This window comes from Cibotium barometz, chromosome 29 (assembly GCF_041138505.1).
Source record: "Cibotium barometz isolate CiBa-2024 chromosome 29, ASM4113850v1, whole genome shotgun sequence".
Lineage (NCBI taxonomy): Eukaryota > Viridiplantae > Streptophyta > Polypodiopsida > Cyatheales > Cibotiaceae > Cibotium > Cibotium barometz.
This window is the reverse complement of record NC_141074.1, coordinates 11,974,224-11,990,661: the sequence shown is the minus strand read 5'-3', so window position 1 is coordinate 11,990,661 and position 16,438 is coordinate 11,974,224. Positions and strand designations below refer to the sequence as shown.

Genomic DNA, 16,438 nt, shown 5'->3' with positions numbered 1-16,438 from the left:
GAGCCTAAAGTGCCCAATTGGCCATAGTTTAATTGAGTGTGAACACTTATGGCCATGTATATAAGTAAATACAACATACTCTCCCATTGTGCAATTGAGTATTGCTCTTGCTAATCCCCTTGCTAATCTCTCTCCCAAATGCATGCTAGTGAGTGTGTGCGAGTGAAGTCTTGTGAGAGGACGGACGAGTACCCGTAGTGCAACGCGACGGTGTAATAATGCTCACAGGAGGCGCGGTGGAATTGCTTCTCAACGAGTTATAGAGCATGGAGACCTCAACAAGGGTTACGAGCTCAACCATTGGAAAGATCCTCACGATGATAGTTGCGGTTCACCAAGTAATCTCTTGTTAGATGTGTTTCAAGGGGGCTATAACATTTTTGGCGCCGCTTCAAGGGAGCCATCCCTTGGCTTTTTCCATTGTTTTTCCTCTAATCTATGCATTACCCATTTCCCATTATCTTGATTAATGGTTTCCTATGAAAAAGATGTGGATTTGATGGTGATTTGTGTGTGATTTGGTGTAAAATAGCTCTCTTTTTTGTTTTTGTATTTTTGTTTTTGTAAAGAATGATTTTTGCTTAATTTGTTGTTTTTGTTGTTGTTATTATGGTTTTTCATGTTCTTACGGCTTGCACATAGTTTGTATTAGGCTTAGTTTGCATCCATTGCATCAAACAATGCAATAGAATGTAATTTTTAGTGAACGTTAGCTCTGTTTAGTGTTAAACATAGAACTAAAATCATTAATTTTAGCTTAATTGTGTGTTTTTTGTTGAAATTGTTTACATTAGAGTGTTAGCAAGCATTAGGAGTAGCTTAATCCTTTAAAAATTTTCTTAAAACCATCAAAATTTTCTTAATGGACTGATTTTTGTCATTAAGGGTGATTAATCTTGTTCCAGGGGGGCTCAAAAATTAGAAAATATGTTGATTGGGATATAAATTGATCATACGAGTAGTCAAAATTAGTGTTTATAAGTGTTTTGAGAGCATCTAGATGCATCAAAACACCTAATTACATTAATTTCTTCATCAATTGGAAGAATTTGACTCTCTTTGCTTAATTTTGCCTTAAAAGAGGATACTAAAATTAAGAGTCTAATTAATCTCCTATTTTAGATTAATTTACACATTTGTTGATGCACATAGATTAGCATTCCCTTGCTCTATCCAATGATGTGCTCAATTGTACGAATTAATCATGGATTAGTGGTTAATTAGAGTCCTTGATTAGTGTAAAAGAGAGAAAGATTAGTGAAAGGATTAATTCTTAATCACTTTTTTACATAGCTCATTAAGGCTAATGAGCATTCAATGAGTAGATGCTTATGAGTTGTCAAATCGTCCATATTTTGGGGATCATTTATGAAGGGTGTAAGGGGTGTCATAAAAAGGTTGACTTTTTTGATTCCCACTTATCTTTTTGGAAAAATGCCCATATCTTCTTAATTTTAAATTCAAAAAATATCCCCCCCCAAACAAGGAAATTCATATTTCCCACTAGACTCCAAAAAAAAAATAAAAAAATGATTCACGCCATGAACCATTTTTTCACTTTCACGGCCTAAGGTTCAGGCAAAAAAAAAAATTTGAAATTAATTTTTCTGTGAAGCAGATCTGGTTCATTTTCACAACATGAAACAAGATTCAAGCCTAAAAAAAAAATCTTGTTTCACAACATGAAACAAGGTTCAAGCCCAAAAAAAAATCGAACTTAATTTTTTCGTGAAGTCCTCTGGTTCATGGTGTAAAACATTGTGTTTCACAACGTGAAATAAGGTTCGCGCCCAAAAAAAAATCAAATTTAATTTTTTCGTGAAGTCCGGTTCATGGCGTGGAACACTAGCATTTCTCATGATATTTTTTTATTAATTAAAATTGATAAAATTTGTGAAGTTCGCTTCACGTCGTGAACTACCCCCTACTAGTTCACGTGAAAGGGGGTCCATTGACTCTAGAAAACACCCTTGTTTGGAGGCTCGTATTGCCTAAACCGTAAATCCGATGAAGGTGCTCTAGGGCTCATCGAAAAGTTGACATCGAGCTCTTCAACTTTGGTCTTGGTCGTCCGAAGTCAAAATCGATTGTTTTGGCCTCCGACCAACAGCCTCAAAATTCGACCCGAAAATCGAGGCAAAAAAACAGCCAGAAAAGCACGAAAAATCGTACAAAATAGCACGAAAAAACGACTTCGAACCATTTTCAAGCTACTTTTCAGGGTCTAAACAACAAAATCACGAATGACTCAAGGAGACAAAGTTGTAGTACTCCAAAAATACTATAACTCTCACACAAGAGTTTTTCAAAATTACTTTTGAAACACCCTCAAAAACGTGCTACGAAACATGGAAAAAAATTTTGAGAAAATTTTTCATCTTGAGATAGTGATGGAAAATAGGTTTTAGGACCTCCTCTTTCATCTAGAATGCTACTAGTATGCACTTTTTCTAAAAAATATCTCTAAGAGGTCGTTCACGTGCATATAGCACCTAAGCTAATTACGACAAACGGACACTCGTTTGACCCAACGAAGAGAACATCAGGCCTCATGAGGCTATATAACAGGCTATGAGAAAATATAAAAAGCTAAAAAAAAACACGTATGCTTGCTCATTAAGGAGCAATTAGTCAATCAAACATGGCAACGATAAAGGGATGGCCATGAATCACACAAGGACTGAACCCAATGGCTGACATCTTTGAGCCATTCAGATCTATGCCCCAAATGCACCTCCCAATATCATTGGCCATGCCTATAACAAGCGTGTCATTGGGTTTTACACCCCATGTCACTTGAATCCCACCGGGCTTTGGTCCTTTACCTAACATCTCCACAAATTCTATAGGTACCAACCCTTTCTTGAATACCCACACCTTGGACATACTGACTAGTCTAGGAAGGGGGTAGCCCAAGGACTAAGTGAGTCCCTACCCCCACAAGAGTACTCACAAATGGCCTCAGTGACTCATACAAAAATATGGCTATATAGATTTCCACAATCATGGGCAAATACGACGGAACAACAGATCCTATTCAATTCATTCAAATGTTTGAACAGAGATGTACAGCCTTTGGAAATCCAAACTGCCCCACCAAGGTACATGTGTTGAACTTATGCTTAGAGGGCAAGGCTAGTCGATCACACTAATGACGGTGATCAAGACCAACTTCAGAACCTTGAAAATAGCCTTTATCCACAGTTTTTCAAGACAAGGTGATCAGTGGAGTGCAGCAAAAGAACTCTATTCAAGTGAGCATAAACCAAACGAAACCATTGCAGACTTTATCCTTCGGATAAAACTCTTGGACTCACAATGTGAGTCATGGAAAAAATTGAACGATTTTCAATTGAAGAGATGTTTCATGATGGGCTTAAAGAAAAACAACTTACACAACTTGAGCATTGTATCCAATCCAGAAACATTCGATCAATAATGTAAAGAAGCAGTACGTTTAGATAACAACATGCTGGAAGATGATCATGCCACAAGGTGTTCCTCATCTAAACCAAGTGAAGTAATGGTAAAAGAAAGATTGGTCTCGGAATTGTCATTCCTCGAGTTCTATGCAACCTTGCTTAAAAGCTTTCAACCGACATCTCTAAGAGAAGATGAGCTCCTTCAAAACCAAACATCCTTAATGCCTCTACAGGTGAGGAATGAAATTCCTTGTGTTCAGTGCAATCACTACAATCATCCCAATCCCCATTGTGCATACAAGGCACTTGTTTTTATGTACTGCATATATGGTAAATCCTTTAATCATGATACTAAAAAGTGTCCCAATTCATCAACAATTGACTCTAAACCCCCATCTCCTGTGCAGCAACACAAACATTCCAAAGAGTAGAAACTACTCAGGAAGCAATTAATCAAACACTTCAGTGTTTCTATTGTCGTGGACCTCACAAAGTGGTAAACTGCACAGTTTGGAATACTTCCATGCCCATAGTCACTGACACTTTGCAACCCATGTGTGAACGATGTGGCATTGATCACATGTTCTAAGATTGCCTGATACAAGTTGCTTCAATACAACTGGTCTCACAAAATACAACTCTTAACATCTTAAGTGTACAAAACGGGCAATTGTTCACAGTACCCTTGAATGTGCTTACACACTTATTAGCCAAGGCACGAAAAACGGTCAAAAAGAACGCAAGAGACAATACCTCAACATGGGTAGAAGAACATGCTTTAAAGTAGAACCCAAAAGAGAAAACAAAACCTTCTAAACCTAAGAAAAACAAGGAACAATAAACTATCGAAACCAAGGTTGAATTAAAGGACAGGGAAAAGGAGCCTGTGGAGGATATAAACCCAAAAGGGGACATAAACCCAAAAGAGCTAAAAGCTACACATGATGCAGAAGCATCCACCTCAAAATCCACCACACAAACCACAAAACCCATATGTGCGACATAGGATACAAAAGCCCAAAAGAGAATTCGATCTCGTCGCATATAGACAAACATAATGAAAAACTGACGATCCAAAGAAAGTCAAAAGATAAAACAAGTTCTAGTACGTCACTTAGTGAGGATGAAACAAGTTCTAATTTGTCACTAAGTACACCTCATACACCAATCAAGAAACTAGAACCCACCCAACCACCCCAAATTAAAAATCATGATCACATGACATATGTGGAATGCAAAAAGCAAGCTCAAGAGAGCATGCTTAGCATGGTTGAGTATCTTACAAGATCACCAGTTGTGATTGAACCTAAAAAAGCAACCAAAATACAAAACCCAGAGGAGTACCACTTCCCCTTTCAAGAGGAAGACATACTCTCTATAGAAGAGTCATTCAAGACAGATTGCACGAATTATGTGTTTGAGAAATCACGTGAGAAATTCGATAATTCCCTTACCAAATTAAAGCAGTCTCTCAAAACCTCATTTGGAGGAATGCTCTTTTCTCATGGTTGAAGCCAGCATAACATCAGCACTTGCACCTTTAAGAGCTCAACATGAGTTATACCAAGATATAAGGAGCTCCATAAAACAAGACTATGAGGATTCACAAGTTTCCAAACATACCTCATTTAGAATTGTCAGAGGACCAAGTATGCCAGTGTACACATTGGGTACTCTTGAAAAAGCTAAGAGCCAAAAAGAGGATAAAAGTGAATGGGAATATGAAACCAGAACGGGATCTAAAGCTAAAACGAATTCTGAAACATCCATGGTTTCTCTAGAAGATTCTATCATGGTATGGTTAGATTTTTCTACAGGCAATGATGTTAAGCGGCGCAAACACACGTTGATTAGCCCTCAAGCTAGTCATAACATATGACAATAGACACTTGGGTGTCATGGGACAACCTAAACTCATCCCTACAAAACAATGATCTTGCAAGAGGAGCCAATGGACAAAACATTAAAATTCCTGATTACTTTAGCTATGCTACTTAAACAATTGATGGAGATGTGGAATCTACATTCCATGTTACCCTAGATTCCCTTGAGTATGATGTCGTCCTTGGTGGAACTTAAATACAAGACTCAACGGTATTCAATAGATGAATCCATGTAAACATTCACCTTGAACCCTCCTACAGGTATTGTACAATTGCTATGAGAGGAAGAGATCTTGGAGGAGCTAGAACTTTCAACATATCTTACTGAAAAGATCTCTAGGATTCTGGTTGGATTGGAAATTTCAAATAAAATCACCACAGCTCACAACTTTATCCAACATGAGAACACAATCTTATGACCCTCGAGTTATGGGATTTGTTAGGTCAACCAATACTCACAGCTCATCCTGAAAGAATTCTTTTTATACAAGACTTGAACATGCCATGTTTGGGGTACTTTGAACATACAATGTATATTGAAACTTGTTGCAAGTTTTTTATGGTGGTTGACTATGTGTTGGAAGCAGATTTGATCTTAGGGCATAAATGGACTATTGCTGCCCAAGCACCACTATGCTTTGCTAGTGATAGAGTCATCATGATGGTCAACGACAAAAAGATGACAATACCATATTGCAAGGAAGAGGATCCAACTTTAATGGATTTCTATGATGCTGAACATAAAAGGTCACAAGCCTCTTCCACAGAAGCCCTCTACACAATGACCTACCATCTGCATGTCAACAACCAACTCCAATAAAGCATCTACTCCTTCAACCCCATCCTCACCGACGAAGTTTGATGCCAAAACCTTGGAATCAATAGCTATTCTTGAAGAAATTTCCCCCGTGCAACCATCTATCTCTAACAAGGAACTCAAAGAAAAAGCCCTGGAGCCTATGTCTCTTCATCGACAAACCCCACCAAAGGAGAAAATCGCATGCTTGAAAGCCATATCATCGACAGCCACTCCACAAGAGACTCTAGCCTTATCATCATCAAAAATACCCATGAGTCTCAAACGTGCACCCTCAACGCCAACCAATGTGAAGGAGGTCCCAAAACCTTCCGCATCAACCAAAAAGAAAAATCCACCAAGACAACAAAAATCAAGGTATCTAAATGGTATCAAAAGGTGGGTGGATAGAAAGCTACTTGTAGCCCAAGGCTACTACAAAGGTGCTAATAAAATTTGGGTGCCTATCACATGTGAAAGATGAGATGATATATCCCTCATTGATCGATTTATGATCAATCTCAAGAGCAAGAGGCTTCATGACCATCTCTATAGGTCTAGGCACTATATCTTTCATGAGTGATTCCTGTGAGGAAATACACATGGTACATAATTTGCAAGATAAGGATGTAAAAGTTATCCACGCAAACCAGAGATAGGGGATGCATCATTTAAAAATTTATCGCCAGCTAAGGCTGCCCAACCAGCACTAGCTTGAGTCCTAGCCAAGGACTCAAGCATAATTTGCAAGATAAGGATGTAAAAGTTATCCACGCAAACCAGAGATAGGGGATGCATCATTTAAAAATTTATCGCCAGTTAAGGCTGCCCAACCAGCACTAGCTTGAGTCCTAGCCAAGGACATGAGCATGGACAAGTTGGTAGAAAACTACTAAACCGTTTAGGCTAGAGCATGGACGAGTTGGTAGAAAATATACTAAACCATTTAGGCTAGCAGTAGTAGTGGTGCCATTCTCCCCTTAAGTCAAGGTGATGGGAGGCGGCCTTGAAAATGGCACCAATGCCATTCTATGCAAGTTCCTAAAAGAACTCCACCAAGTCAACAAGTGTGGGTACCAAAAAAATTACTATAAGCACAAGGGTACTACCAAAGTAGTGCCAAAGCTTGGATTCCCAAGCACATTAATAAGTCCCCTCAACCTGTTCAAAAAAACAAACCTCAGCACCAAAGGCATCAACTTGCCGGTTTATAATGTACATAAAAAATGGGTGCCTGTACATGTGCTTCAACCACAAGGATACTATGATGGTAATCCCATGCCAAAATTGAACAACATGAAGAAAGCCTCACCCCCACAGACTTCAACCCTAATAGCTTCACTTAAAGTTTGACACGAATGAAAGCCTCACCCCCACAGACTTCAACCCTAATAGCTTCACTTAAAGTTTGACACAAATGGAGGCCCAAGCAATACCAAGCAAATAACTCAACCACTCGTGTCTCACCTACACAAGAGCTTGTGTGTTCAGGCCACCCCAATGGAAACCAACTAGCAGTCTTACATACCGCCTTGACAACATTTGAGCCAAAAATTCAAGAATCAATTCCCACGTCTACAATAGCACATCAAAGGCAAACTCACAATTCTCTTTTCACCCCTCTGGATGTGAAGCGTAAGTGCAGAAGCTACGCGACAGACATAAGAACCTATTATCTCAAAAAGGAGAGTAGCCACAAGAACCTGTTGCTCACAAGGTGGTAGTTAAAAAAAAAGGAGTCACACATATGGCTTATCAAACAACTCCCAAGGATCTTAAATAGCCATTCCATTTTTATTAAGCTTATAGCTTACTATTCTTTTGGCTATGTTAATGTAGCAACTGCTCCATGAGTACATATCCATACTCATGTATAGGAGAACATTTGCACCAAAGCCTCACCATCGACAACTTCTAGGTACATCTCTGGATGGGAGGGCCATGGTGGGCGAAAGCCTGGTCAATGGTACAACCCATCGCCTACAATTTTCCTTCAAACCTCTCCAAATGACGCTAACATCTTCACAAATCAATGATCTTCAATCCTTAGTGAAGATAAATTAGCCTCACAAGTCAACGTAATTCTTTCAATCCTCGCTACAAACGGCTACTTCAACATAGAGCAGTTAAATAAGAGTCTATTTGACTCAATTCTTATACTTCATGTATATCTGCTTAATAAGAGTATTTAAATATATATAAAATATAAAAAGCACATGGGAAGAAGCATGCAGGAAAAGGTCCTACTCAACAACATTTGATAAGAATCATACCACACAAAGGGACATCATCGAAGGCCACTTTCTTCAAATGATGAATGTCCCTTCAATGAATCAAATGAGGAACTGAGAATCACCATCTCCTTTTGATGATTATGTTTGCATTCCTCCGGATCCTCCCCTCTCTTATCTCCCATTATTAACATCTCTTAGCATCCCCACTAACACAAATCACATGTAACCGTGCTTATGATTGCCAAAAAAAAAGAGCAAAAAAAAGGCTCACAAAAATATAAAAATGCAATCACTTGCAAAAAACCCCACCCCATTAGGAATTCCCAACAAAACCACTAACCTTTCTCATTCCTTCCCGAGGGACAAAGACCATTGAATGTCACTCAACATCAAAGCCATCGATAAAGCTTGTTCGTTCTCCCCACACAAAGGTCTTCAAAGTGATCACGAGGACACGATTGCCATCAAAAAGGGAGGGATGTTAACCCATTTCTAGGGTTAACAAGATCTACCGCCATTATCTTACATCAAGGAGTCACGATAGATACACCAAAGGGTCATACATTCAAGATATGAAGCAATGGTGTCCAAAGCTACAACTTGGACACCACCCGTAATGGTGTAACGGGCAATTCCCGCTTCAAGAGCATGTGGTAGCAAGTTAGGATGAAGTCCTAAGTGATGTACTTCATGGATATATTATGAGAGTAGTCATTGTAATAGCATTAGGTCTCTTATGAGCCTAAAGTGCCCGGCTAGCCACAGTTTAAGTGAGTGTGAACACTTATGGCCATGTATATAAGTGAATATCTCTCATAATACAACATACTCTCCCATTGTGCAATTGAGTATTGCTCTTGCTAATCCTATTGATAATATATATCCCTAATTGCATGCTAGTGATTGTGTGTGAGTGAAGTGAGGTGAGATGAGGGACGAGTACCCGTAGTGCAACGCGGCGGTGTGACAACGCGCGAGAGGCACAGTGGAATTACTTCTCAAGGAGTTGTAAAGCTTGGAGACCTCAAGGTTTATGAGCTCGGCCATTGGAAGGATCCTCACGAGACAGTTGCGGTTCACCAGGTAATCTCTTGTTGGATGTGTTTCAAGGGGGGTTAGGGTGAGCCATAACACACAAAAAGACTATAGCCTCCCTGATCTGAACTCCCATGTCAACTAAGATTCTCCTCAGCCAAACTACCTCACATGCAGCAAAGCAAGCTGCCTTTTACTCATCCTTTCTGGAAGAAATTGCCACTGTAGGTTGCTTTTTGCTGGTCCAAGAGAAAGCACCAGAACCAAGCAAAAAACAATATCCAGAAGCTTATTTCCTAGAATCACAATCTCCTGCCCAATCTGAGTTACAATAACTTGTCAGAGTGTCACCCAAGCTATAAGTGATGCCATACTCAAGAGTACCTTTGATGTACCTAAGTTCCCTCATCCCTTCCTTCCAATGACTCTCGCGTGGCTTATTGGAAACCCTGCTTAACACACCAACTGTGAAGCTGATATCAGGTCTAGTGTTAGCGAGAAAAATCAGGCTCCCCATCGGCTTCCTATAATTCCTAATGTCAACAAGTGATGAAAAGTCCTTTGCAGAAAGCTTCACGTTTTCTTCCATTGGCGTAGACACAAGCTTGCAGTTTGTCATCCCAAATGCTTTGAGAATATCCCAAGCATACTTTTGCCACAAAATAAAGATTTTACATAGCTCTTGCCAGACCTCAATCCCTAAATAAAAATGCATAAGGCCCAAGTCTGTCATCTCAAACTCATGGCTTAGCATATCCATTGTCTGCTGCATCATCTCTTCATTGTCACCTAAAATGTTTAAGTCATCTACATATAAGACAACCAAAACAATCTTGCCATGCCTTTTTAGGACATACAAGTTAGCATCAGAAGCACTTCTTATAAACCCAATATTTTTGACAAATTAGTCTATCCTATGATGCCATGCCCTTGGGACCCATACAATGCCTTCTTCAGCTTGCAAACTTTGTTTTCCAATCCGAGCACCTCAAAACTTGGTGGCTAAGCTACATATACCTCCTCCTTGAGATGGTCGTTCAAAAATGCTAATTTGACATCCATGTGAAAGACTGGCCACTTTTTATAAGCAGCCAAGGTAAGTATCGCCTTGATAGTTGTTATGCGAGATGTGGGAGCAAAGGTTTCATCAAAGTCAAAACCCTCTACCTATGCAAATCCCTATGCAACCAACCTAGTTTTGTATTTTTCAAGTGAGCCATCAGCCTTATACTTAGCTTTACAAACCTATTTGGTACCAATTACCTTTCTGTTTGGTGCTTGGTCAACTAGCTCCCAGGTGTTGTTCTTTATGATGCTGTCATAATAAAACTACATCGTGACTTTCTACTTTGGATTTGCTAAGGCTTCATCCAAGGTGGTTGGCTCCTTCGCTATTCCCATTATCTCAGCCATCAAGGCCATATTGACAATGAGATCAGATGCTCTTCTTTGCTCGTCTATTCTCCTTGATTTGTGTGGTCCATGAAGATTTTGGCTTCTCAGGTACTGGATTACATTCATCAAAGAGCTGTTATGCCCACTTTGGAAGTGGCTTTCCTTGTGGTGCAACAACAAGCTATTGTGATGTGTAAGAGTCTTCATTGTTTTGAAGATGCCTCCCCCTTAAGAGGAAATCTGACTGGTGGGTTGGACTCATGGTGGACTATTTCTCCGGCGCGACTGATGATGATAGAGTGGATGGACCTCCTTCCTTCCACTGACTGTGCTGTTCTACAAATACCACATCTTGACTGGCCAAAATCTTCTTTGCATCTATATCATAGAGCCGATATACCTTCAACTCTTGACTATATCCAAGAAAGATACACTTCTAGCTTTTGGCATCTAGCTTGGTCTTGGATGCATCTAGAATATGCACATAACATTCACAGCCAAATGTTTTGAAATGAGAAACTGAAGGTTTCTTACCAGAGTAGGCCTCTTGAGGTGTATGCCTTCAACATGCATCGAGCCATCTCCATGACAATTCGATTGCAGCGTTCTACAATGCCATTTTGCTAAGGTGTGTGAGTAGTGGTGAGCTGGTCCTTGATACCATTCTCCTTGTAGTAGCTATCAAATTCCATTGAAAGGAATTCTCCTCCTTGATCTGTACGAAACTTCTCCTCCTTGATCTGTAGGAAACTTCTTCACCTTCTTTCCTGTCTCATTTTCCACTAGCTTATGCCACTATTTTAACTTGCTAAAAGCTTCAGCCTTATCCTGAAGGAAATAAACCCACATCTTCCTATGCTATCGTCGATTAACAGCATAAAGTAAGAAGATCCCCCTAATGCAGTAGTAGACATTTTACCACAAAGATCGGCATGTACCAGCTCTAGAGGAGTCTTTGCCTGATTGCTGCTTTCCTATGGAAATGTGTTGTTGCTTGCCCGATTGCTACTTTCCTGTGGAAATGCCTTGCGTTGTTGCTTGCCCATCATGCAAGCTTCACATGGTTCTTGCAATTCTGAAAATGTACGAAAACTAGCTACCATACCCTTTTTTTGCATCTCCTTTAGCAATGCAAATCCAATGTGACCAAACCGCTGGTGCCAAAGCTTGCTTGTGCTCTTATCTACAAATACTGTAAGGGCACTCAGCTCGTAGAGATTGTTGCACCTTACTCCTTTGCCGACTACCTTGCTAGCAGCATCTAGAATGTTTGCTTCAGTTTTCTTAAAGTGTACTTCAAGCCCACTATCTATCATCATAGCAACTAATAGTAGATTTCTCTTTATTTGGGGTACATAGAGCACATTTGATAGTTTCTTCTCTTCACCTATAGCTACCACAAAAGATATGGTTCCAAACCCTTCAGCTGGACATTTAGCATTATTCCCAACAACAACACTAATGGGTTCCTGTACAGGCTTCTAGGAACTATACCAACCCTTCTTACTAGTCATGTTTCGGGATGCTCCACTATCAAAAATCCATAAATCATCAATAAGTGGAGCTTGAGTAGATGAACATACCACTTCAATGGTGACCCAAAGTTTAAGCTCGGTCTCGACATTGTTGACTGAATCCTTTCCCTTCCATAAAGACTTCAAGGTGCCATTATTCTCATCGGCCTATTTCTTTCTATTATAATCTTTGACAGTGTGACCCTTCTTGTCACAGTAATAGCAGCTCCCTTGAAACTTCTTCTTCTTTGACTTCTTCTTCTTCTCAACATCAGAAGATGTTGCACCTTTGCCTTTAGCATTGGCCAAAAATGCAGTATCACCACCATCGTGGGTCTTTAGCTGCATCTCCTCCTGAAGTAATATAGCACTAAATTCTTCGAATGATAAAGGTGGTAAAGTGTTTAGTAATGTAGCCAAGCCATCATACTTCTGTGGAAGAATTCACATATAGCTCTGGGCCAACTCCTCACTAGTGTATGTAATCCCTACATCAGCCATTTGATCTCGTGGAATTTTGATCTGCGAGATAAATGCTTCATTAGCTTCTTCTTCAGCAAACTCTTCATTAGCTTCTTCTTCAGCAAACTTTTCAATAGCAAGCTGATTCTCTAGGCTCTAAATCCTGGCCTGATTTCGAGTCTCATACTGATTTCTCAGTATGATCCAAGCTTCTGCAGCCTTGGTAGTATGTTGAATCAGAGTGAGAACAAAATCACTTACGCTGGTGATGATGGCACAAAGTGCGTCAGCATTGCGCCTTCTCCATGCGCCTGAAGAAGTGTAGCATCTCGCGGAAGCATGTTTGCAAGATTATTGAGGTCACGACTTCCCACTGGTTCTGCATCCATTCCCAAAACAGTTTCTAGGAGATCATAAGAGTCTAGAATGGCATTGATTTTGAATTTCCAGAGAGTGTAGTTTGTCCCATCAAGCTTGCCTTTCATGAAGGCAGGTGGACAAATGCATAAGACTAGTGGTGCAGCAGTAGCAGCAGAGATAGAATGCGCAAGACTAGTGCAACAATAGTATAGATAGAAGCCATCACTCCTAGGATTCTATGCAAAGAAAGACAAACTTAATGCACTATTGTTGCTAAGAGCACCTAAGCTCTGATACCATATAAGAATATGGCACAACGAAGAGAGATAGCAAGACAAAACACAATAGACAATGCAATATATACACAATGGAGAGAATTTGATTATACCAAAGAGGTACAAGTGATGGTGATGTCCACTCGTGTGCTCTTAAGTAGAGCTTAGATGGCAATCTAAGCAGAATCTAGATGGAGGATGTATGAAGTGTAAAAAGGGGTCACCCGTTTATCAAGAACGCGGCCCATTGACCACCACCCACTAATGATGGACCTAGTATCTAAGGGAATATTCCTCATATTGTCGCCCCCGCTAACGCTCGTACCCCTAACCATCTCCTAGCCATCATCAATGTTCACAATAATGACCCCATCTCGGTGTCTAAGCTGGGGTTCCCACTGAAGACATATGCACCATGGCTACTCCTCATAATGGGGGCCCAACAAATGTGCATTATTCATCAAAGTGAGATACATGCTGAGCGGCAGGCATTGAGTGTAAACTAACAAGAACCACATGGTAGAGAAAACAGCCCCAAATCACTAGCACATAGGTTGATAAGTATAGATTTGTAGAGAGCTAGGGTGAGGGAGTGAGCATGAGGAGAAGACTAAGGACTTTATGATGGCATGGGTGTTGGGAAGAAGGAGGTTAACATAAGCTTGAGGGCTAAGGAGGAAAGAAGAAAGTTGTGTCCCCCTTGATGGTGATGGATGGCCCCTTTTATAAGTGGAGAGGGACTCCCTTAGCAAAGATATGAGCAGTGTGAAAGTGGTTTGATGAAGTGCTTGTAATTGGATCAAGTCTTAGCTATTGCTAGGTCCAAGGTGGTGGAGGAAGATTCTAAAAGATATTACAATTTTCCATTTGAGCCAATGGTTTTCAAAGGTCATATTAAATAGGTGTGGGGTGAAAACATTACAAAATGGGGAGTGTGATTATGGGTAAGAGAAGAGGTGAGGAAGAGATTTAAGCAAGCTATCCAAAAATTTTGCAAGCTAGTATTTTGGTAGTAACTTTTTCTGTGTAGCTAGAATTGAGAAGCTTCAAAAAGCAAAGTTGAAGTTCGCCACCCGTTTTATAGAAAAAAATTACATGAACTACTTTGTAGGTCATGAACTTTGATTGGCAAATTTCGATCAGAAGATGCTCAAAAAATCGAATCAAACTTGCCTACCCCAAAACAAAAGTCTTCAAAGAGAGCCCCTTCATTTTTGCATTATTTATTTGGAAGATGCTTCCTTAGTCACTCACCACAAAAAGAATAAGGCATGTGAATACACATGGTGTATGGAATTAGCACTTCAATGCAAGGTCAAACTAGCCCCCACTTGTAAGAACATGTAAGCACTTCCTTGTATCCATCTTAAGCAAGATATGCATGCAGCTCCCAATAATATTATGATATTGAAAAATATTGACTTATTCACTCACTACATAATAATGTATATCAATAACTTAGGTATGTCTCCCACCCATTCTTGACTTCATTTTGTGAGTCCTATCGGCATGCACTTGGTTTGTCAAGATAGTATTCATTTCCCTTAATAGATTGAAACTTATTACTCTCTAGATAAAACCACCCAACAATAGAAATGAAAATACTTAATGTACATATATATAATCAATCATTGCACTATCTTGACCATTATATTTGAATTTAACTATATTTTAATAATAATAATAATAATAAAATTAAATAATGCATAAGTATGAGTAAAGGCTTACCTCTGGTAGAAATCATGGTTAGGAGTACCCTCTTGTTTAGGTTGGTCACCTTTGTCTTCGTCTTGAACCATGTTCACGACCGCAACTTGATTTTTTTTCCTTTTCGGGACACTCATATGCATAATGTCCTTCTTTGTCGCATCTGTAGCATGTAATCACACGTGATTTTTGATCTCCATTATTGGTCTTCTTTGTAGCTTCAGTACTCTTTCCATTCACTGGTGGACCATTGTGTTTCTCTGCTTTATCTTTGTGTTGAAGCTTCTCAAAATGTGTAGATCGAGAAGACGGAAGAATATGAGAATCTGTCAGTGTAGTATCCCTCAAAAATCCATTTTTCTTCTCACAGTATGTTGCTAGAGAGATGGCATTGCTAAGAGAATGAGGATGAAACATATTCACTTTTTCTCTAATAACTGGCTTGAGACCTGCTATAAACTTTCTCCTTTGCTCTTTTTCACGCACTTTCTCTATAGCTTGAAGTTGCAAACAATAAAGTTTGCCAAAATCTGTCAATATAGGCTGATATGTTTTCCTTTTTAAACTGTCTAAAAATATCCCATCGTTGTCTGGCCTTACTCTTATAAGACGGAGGTAAGAAGTCCTTAATCAGCTTCTAAAAGTCTTTCCACCATGACTTTGATTTGCGTTTGCCCTGTCTAATAACATTCCACCAAAGAGTTGCACTATCTACCAAATGATTAGTAGCACATTTAACCTTATCTTTCGCAAAAAACTTTTCACCAGAAAAATAATCATCAAGTTGGCTCAACCATGCGAGTATGATGTGTGCATCCTTTTTGCAATCATAATCATGAAAAGTAAAAGCTTTTCTTGTGTCCCTTTTTCAAGACTCTTGAGCTTTGAGAGTAGCTCGCATAGTCCTTTGAATAGGTCATTGTCAGAATCCAAAGAATCAGATTCGGAATACGCACGCCTTCGCTTCTTCGAGTAAATCTCTGCTCGAAATCTTCTCTTTACGTCTTCTCACTCAACAACTGAGCTTGAAGTGCATTTACTTGATCTTGGATGGTGGGTGGTTGTGGATAGATTGCCATTGTAAAAGAAACAAGTAAAATATTATGGAATTGTAGAAATAAAATAGAAAAGGTGGAAAACTTATCTGACTCCCGTATATTTCGAAAGAAGGGTCGTTGAAGTGCTTGACGTTGATGGCATCCCACAAAGAATAAGTATAATAATCCAGCATGTTTTGATGTTGACAATTCGGAAAAGAGCTTGTTCAAAACCACTTCGAAAGATCTTCAGAAACCTTGCTCAGAAATAATGGTCAAACCCTTTGTTGTGCAAGAAGCTTTTAAACGAATATGAAG

At 39.5% G+C, this 16,438-nt stretch overlaps 1 protein-coding gene across 1 annotated transcript in view; it reads right to left on the bottom strand.

Moving 5' to 3' along the window:
* Nucleotides 1-13,027: 13,027 nt before the first annotated feature.
* LOC147621847 (uncharacterized) overlaps nucleotides 13,028-16,438 on the bottom strand; it is a 40,252-nt gene continuing 36,841 nt past the window's right edge. The window contains exon 5 of the mRNA XM_086823510.1: nucleotides 13,028-13,120. Coding sequence (XP_086679636.1) covers nucleotides 13,028-13,120 — 93 coding nt within the window. The remainder of the gene's footprint in view (nucleotides 13,121-16,438) is intronic.